The sequence below is a fragment of the Diceros bicornis genome, chromosome 3, assembly GCF_020826845.1.
Source record: "Diceros bicornis minor isolate mBicDic1 chromosome 3, mDicBic1.mat.cur, whole genome shotgun sequence".
Taxonomy (NCBI): Eukaryota; Metazoa; Chordata; class Mammalia; order Perissodactyla; family Rhinocerotidae; genus Diceros; species Diceros bicornis.
In genome coordinates, this window is record NC_080742.1 from 96,925,594 (window position 1) to 96,931,593 (window position 6,000).

Here is a 6,000-nt window from a genome sequence, read left to right on the forward strand (position 1 = left end):
GGGTGCAGGGTCTGCCTTCTACAGCTGGCCTCAGGTTCAAGCCTCTTTCTTCAGTCCAACTTTCCCTACAATAGAGTTGATATATCCCTGACATCCGAGCCTGTTTCTCAGTGGGTTCAGGAGCTGGGGGTAAGGCGTGTGATGGTCCCTCCCTGTACCCAAACTCACCTGTTGGGCATACGTGCTGACCGAGGTCTTTATTGTCATAGGAGGATATTACCCCACCCCAAGAATGTGACTCTGGACTTGATCCCTGATTTTAAATAGACCTTCCTGCTGCCTGATATTTAGGGGAAACGTTGTTGTAAATATTAACATAGAGAGTATTTCCTGCAGGCAGGCAAGCATTCCTCCAGTTGTTCTAAATTTTGTCTTTTGACTGAGCACAATCAGCAATATTTATATGGCTGCCCAGCATTGTGCTGGTCCTTGCCTTAGCCCCAGGGAACGGCTGGGGTGTTGTTGAGGACATTCCTTACCTTTGTCACACAGTATCCCCTTTATGTCATCACACGGGAGAGACTTCTCAGGGTCTCAGGGTCAGAAATCATCGTGTTTTTGAGCCAATGGTTTGATTTCTGTCTTACAGGCAGTGTGAACCACGGAACCGCTCCTGTTTCCCCGCTGGGTGCGGGGCCTCAGGCCTCGGGGTGGGCGTTTGTGCACTAATGTCATCCTTGGCTACAGCAGACTCTCCCTACCCTGCGCTCCCCATGGCCCTAGCTCCTCACTATACTGTGTCTTTGCAAACCACCTCAAACCCTCTTTGGAATGAGGTGCAGCATAAGTACATCTTCCTGCTTCTTCTCGTCTCTACTTCTCTCCCCTTTCCTCACAGCATTCTGTTCCTCACTGCAGACCCCAGAATAGTCTTCAGTCTGGAAAGAAGGTTGACATGGGAGATGGTCCAAGTTTGTAAATTCCAGTAAAGGCATGACTGGGGCACGTGCTCTTGAGATATTTTCTCAAATTTCCCAGAAGTTCAGGTCACAAAGAAATCGGTTTCACAGCTTGGGATGCAAATCAAGAGAAGGGCCAGGCTGAAGTGGGCGACTACTCTCCCATAGGGTCCCTTATAAGTTGCCGAGGGTCCGCACATCCCCCACTAGCATGGGACACCAGGGGACACAGCCATGGCCCCCACAAAGCGCTCACCGGAAGCAGGCTGACCTCTCTGGTGCAGCAATTTGAAGGGCTCAGAATCCAGCCAAAACAGAGGGCCACTCGCTCATCCAGCGTGTCTGCAGCTCAGCCTCCTCCCGTGACACCTCCTCCGGTGACACCTCCAGCTCATTACCTCCGCCACTTAACACTAACAACGAGCTCACACTTGTAATCACACTGCCAGCGCTTGGGTGAAGACAGCCTCCAGCTGCTGCACCCGGGCTGCGCTGTCTAGACGCTAGCACAGGGCCTGTCAGTATCCAAATGACGGCACGTGCCCAGGCCGCCAAGCATCAGAGCCGGCTGCACGGCAGCAACGGCACGTGCTGAGTGAAGGCCAATTTTATGTTAATGTGACTCCAAAATAAAATGCCAGAAACTTCCCCCAGCACCTCACCCCTCACCACCATCATCACACAGAGAGGATGGGGCTCCTGACTCCCCAGGAACCCTAGGATGAACCCTTGATTCACCTGTGACCAGAGCCACTCGGGGACCAGGTGTCGCTAGCAGGCACCTACTGCCCCCAGAGCCTCCCAGCCCCTAGCTTCTCAAGCCTCCCCTCCCCCACCGCCCACCCCTTCAGGGTGACCACCTCCTTCAGGTAAGGTCTACAGCCAAGGGCACCCCTTACTGCTCCTGGGGAGCCCCTTAGGGCTTAGCTCAGTGCACATCAGCCGCAATTTATGAGCACTTACCATGTGGGGGCCCGTCTCTGGCATACCTCCTCCCAGAGACCTCAGCTGCCTCCCCATCAGCCCCCTCCTTTGACTTGGACCCCACCCTCAGATACCCCAGAACCTTAGAGCCATGCAGGAAGAATGTGCTTAGCACACTAGCTCACAGCTTGTCTTTAGGATTCTGCATTAAAAAACCAAGCCCTCCACAAGCTGAGGAACAGGTCCCTGCTTAACCTACGGCAGTGGTTAGGTCGTGGGGCAGTGGGCGGACCTTTGCTTGGGGGCCTTGACTTTCTCTGGTTTGTTTCTGTGGTGACCAGTACCAGGTGACTGTACTCACTGTGGCTGCCACCCAGTGCTGCTCCTTCCTCTGGCCCCAGGCACCCCCAGCAGCCAGCGCCAGCACCATTTTGCCCTGGGTACAACCCAGCCAGAGGGGTTGGGGGCAGAGAGGGGGCAAGGCTGCCCCGGGCTTCAGAGCAGCCCAGGCAGGAGGACAAGTTCCTCCGCTGCTTCTGAGGAAGGAGAAGCTGAGAAAGGCACTCTCATTCTGCTCACCCCTTGCCCCCGTGGCACCAGCCAACCCTGTCCTCCTGTTCTCCGAAAGCCCACTTCAAAATGTCCCCGTCCAGGGCTTTCCCGATGTCTCCCTCCTCAGAGCCCTGAGGCCTGAGTCACTTGCTATGGCACTTTCTGTGGGATTGCCTGAATCTGCTCCCCCAACTGGACTGCGGGTCCTGAGGGCGGGAACTGGGTCCCTCCCACCTCAAGGCCCAACAGCAGCCAGCCCATTGACGGGCGACTCCCACCACTCAACAGTGACAGGAGGGGCTGGGCAGGCAGAGCTCAGACCAGACTGCAGGCTTGAGACCCCTTCCCACTGATGAGTGGGGCTCTCGGGCAGGCAGCCTTTCCAGCCAGGGCCTCAGTGCTTCCTTCTGGACCAGAGGGACTGATGGGACTAGCCAGGCTGGCCTCCTCTCACTCTACCAAGAGGAGGCTCAAGAGGGTCCAACTCACGTGCAATGGGTCTGAGAGCACCTCTGGGCTCGGGGCCTGCCCAGTGGCAGCGCAGGGCTGGCTCCCACCAGAGGCCATGCAACAGGCTGCCACCACCCTCTCCTGCCAAGGACAAACCCCCGCCTCAGTCCTGGAAGGCTTTTAGAGGTTTGCCACAGCATGTTTGGGGTTAGGTTTCTAGAGCCCAAGTTGTGCCAGGGATCAGCAGCTTCCTCCCAGCTAGCAGAGAGCATGTGCGTATGGGTGTGTGTGTGTGTGTGTGCATGCACACATGCATGGCTGAGGGGAGAGGAGGTGTGTGTTTGAGTGTCTGTGGGTGGGAGGAAGTGGAATAAGCCAGAGCCCCAGACCATTTTCACCAGAACCAAAAACTTGGCTTCAGGTTCGCCTGTCCCTGCCTCAGCCTGGCCTGAGAGACAGGACCCAGGGATGCCAGGAGGTGAGGGGGCACTCAGCAAGAGGTAGTGCCAGGGAGGAGGGAGATGTCTGCAGGGTCTGGGTGGAGGCTCCAGCAGTGGGAGGGGATGAGAAGAGGCAGTGCCATGGATCCAGCTGGGGCAGAGGTGCCAAGAGGGGGCTGTGTGGTGTGACCAGAGACCAAGGGCCAGCAGCTTGCAGTAAGGCCCCAGGGCTCCTGCTCCTGGGCCAGTGAGGGGAGGTAGCACCTACCTGTACCACGGTGGGGGGGTGCTGAAGGCCTGGAGTCATAGGTGGCAGGGTCCTGCAGCAAGGGAGTCATCCAGTGCCCCCTCGGTGCCTGGGCCCAGAGCCCACCGCACCTGCAGCACCAAGGGCCATTCTGAGGAAGATCTGAAAGGAGAGGGCAGTGGGAGGGGAGAGCCAGACCCTGAGCCCCAAAGGCAGATTCACAATGGGTCTCAGGAAGCTGGTGAAGAAGCCTGAGGGCGTTGGCTGTGTGGGCCAACCCCCCAACAAGGAGGTCAGAGGAAGAGAGGAGGTGTGCAGGAAGGGACCGGGACTGAGGCGGCGGGCGAGGGCCAGCCTGGGCTGGGCGGCACGAGAGAGAACATGGGGCGGGAGCAGTGTGAGGGCAGGAAGCAGTCGGAGACCAAGTCCTGCAGGGCAGACCTAGAAGGATGAGAGCAGAGGATCCAGGCAGAGCCCAGGGCCTGCCAGGGGAGGCAAGTTTGGGGGACCTGACAATAGGTGGAGGAGAGAGCTGGGCATTGGAGGGGAAGGGCATGACCGTCAGGCCGGGATGGGACCTGGATGACTTCTGGAGACAAGAGGCATCCCAAGGGAATCCTAGGGGTGGCAGGCAGGTAGAGTCAGCCTGCTCTGTAATCTCCTGGCCCCTCCCTGTGTGCACAGACTTCCTGGCTTCACCCCCTGCCCCAGAGCCCACCTGGCACTCCCCACTTGCATCTCACTCAAGAGCAGGAAGGCTGTAGGCTGGGGTCAGAACCCAACTTGTGAACTGAAGTCCCTGGGCAGAAGGTGGGGGTGGGGAATGAGGAGAGGGCAGTGCTGCAGGAATGGGAGAGCTTGAGAGCGGTTCAGGGTCAGACATAGGTGGTGTTGGCCAGGGGGTGACTCTGAGAAGGGTGAGGAGGAGAGGGGGGCAATGAGAGGAGGAAGATGCCAACAGGGGAGAGGTTGCCAGCCCAGGGTTGGGGGGAGGTGCCTGCAGGAAGGTGGGAGACAGAAGGACAACCTGAATGGGAGAGGGGTGTCCAGGCAGGAGGATGCCAAGCGGAGACAGGGGAGGTGCCAGGTGGGGGAAGGAGGGGAGATGCCAGGCAGGATGGGAGGAGGGAAGGTACAGGGGTGGGGGGGGGGGAGGGGAGGTGCCAGGCAGAGGGAAAGAAGGGGAGGTGCTGGGGGGGGGGAGGGAGATACCAGGCAGGATGGGAGGAGGGGAGGTGCCAGGCAGGATGGCAGGAATGGAGATGCCAGGCAGAGGGAGGAGGGGAGATGCCAGGCAGGATGGGAGGAGGGGAGGTATGGGGGAAAGAGAAGGTGCCAGGCAAGGGGAAAGGAGGGGAGGTGTGTGTGGGTGGGAGGAGGGGAGGTGCTAGGCAGGATGAGAGGAATGGAGATGCCAGGCAGAGGGAGGAGGGGAGGTATGGGTGGGGGGAGAGAAGGTGCCAGGCAGAGGGGAAGGAAGGGAGGCGCCAGGCAGGATGAGAGGAGGAGAGGTCGGGGGGGAAGGTGCCAGGCAGGATGGGAGGAATGGAGATGCCAGGCAGAGGGAGAAGGGAGGTGCCAGTCAAAGCGGTAGGTAGGAGGGAGAGGATGCCAGGCAGGAGCAGGATGGGAAAGTACCAGGCAGAGGGGAGGTGTCAGGCAATGGGGAGGAGGAGTAGGTGCCAGACATGAGGGAGGAGAGGAAGGTACCAGGCAGAAGGGTGCCAGGCAAAGGGAAGGAGTGAAATGCAGGTGGAGGGAGGACGAGAAGGTACCAGTTACAGAAGGAAGGGAGGTGCTAGGCCAGGATGAGGAGGGGAAAGTATCAGAGAGGAGGTGGGATGGGAGTTTGCCAGTCACGGAAGAGGTGCAAGAGAGAGGCTAGGAGGAAAAGGTGCCAGGCTAGAGAGTGGGGGAGGTGCCAGGAAGGGGGAGAAAGAGTCAAGAGTGGGGGGAGAGATCAGGAAAGGAGGAGGGGAGAAAGATGCCAGGCAGGGAGAAGGGGGGGGGTGCCAGGTAAGAGGAACGTGCTGGACAGGGGATAGGAAGGGAAATGCCAGGCAGGAGAGCGGAGGGGGAGATGCCAGACAGGGGAGGGGGAGGAGGGCTGCCAGGCAAGGAGGAGAAGGGATGCCAGGCAGGCGGGAGGAGAGGAGATACCAGGCAGGGGGGAGGAGAGCTGCCAGGCAAGGGAAGGAGGGGTGATGCCAACAGAGGCAAGATGGGTACTGCCAGGCAGGGAAGGCGGGGGCGCCGGCGCAGCGCGGCCGGGCGGCGTCTCTGCCAAGGGCCTGGGGGCCGCACGGCGCGGGTCGCTCACCTGCTCCCCCGGGGCCCCGGCCCGGAGCGCGGCCGCCCGCTCACCGCTCGGCGCTCGGCTCGGCCCGGCGCCTGCGCCGCTGCAGCCCGGAGCGGGGGAGGCGCAGGGAGCGTCTGCAAAGAGCGAGGAGCTTAATAATGAGTTAGGGATCAGAGCAGGCAGCCCCAT

The 6,000-nt window shown here is 59.9% G+C and overlaps 1 protein-coding gene across 1 annotated transcript in view; it reads right to left on the reverse strand.

Annotated features, from left to right (window-relative positions):
• Positions 1-3,671, reverse strand: part of SMARCD3 (SWI/SNF related, matrix associated, actin dependent regulator of chromatin, subfamily d, member 3) — a 32,383-nt gene extending 28,712 nt beyond the window's left edge. Inside the window, exon 1 of the mRNA XM_058533452.1 lies at positions 3,534-3,671. Coding sequence (XP_058389435.1) covers positions 3,534-3,572 — 39 coding nt within the window. The 5' untranslated portion in view covers positions 3,573-3,671. The remainder of the gene's footprint in view (positions 1-3,533) is intronic.
• Positions 3,672-6,000: the final 2,329 nt, after the last annotated feature.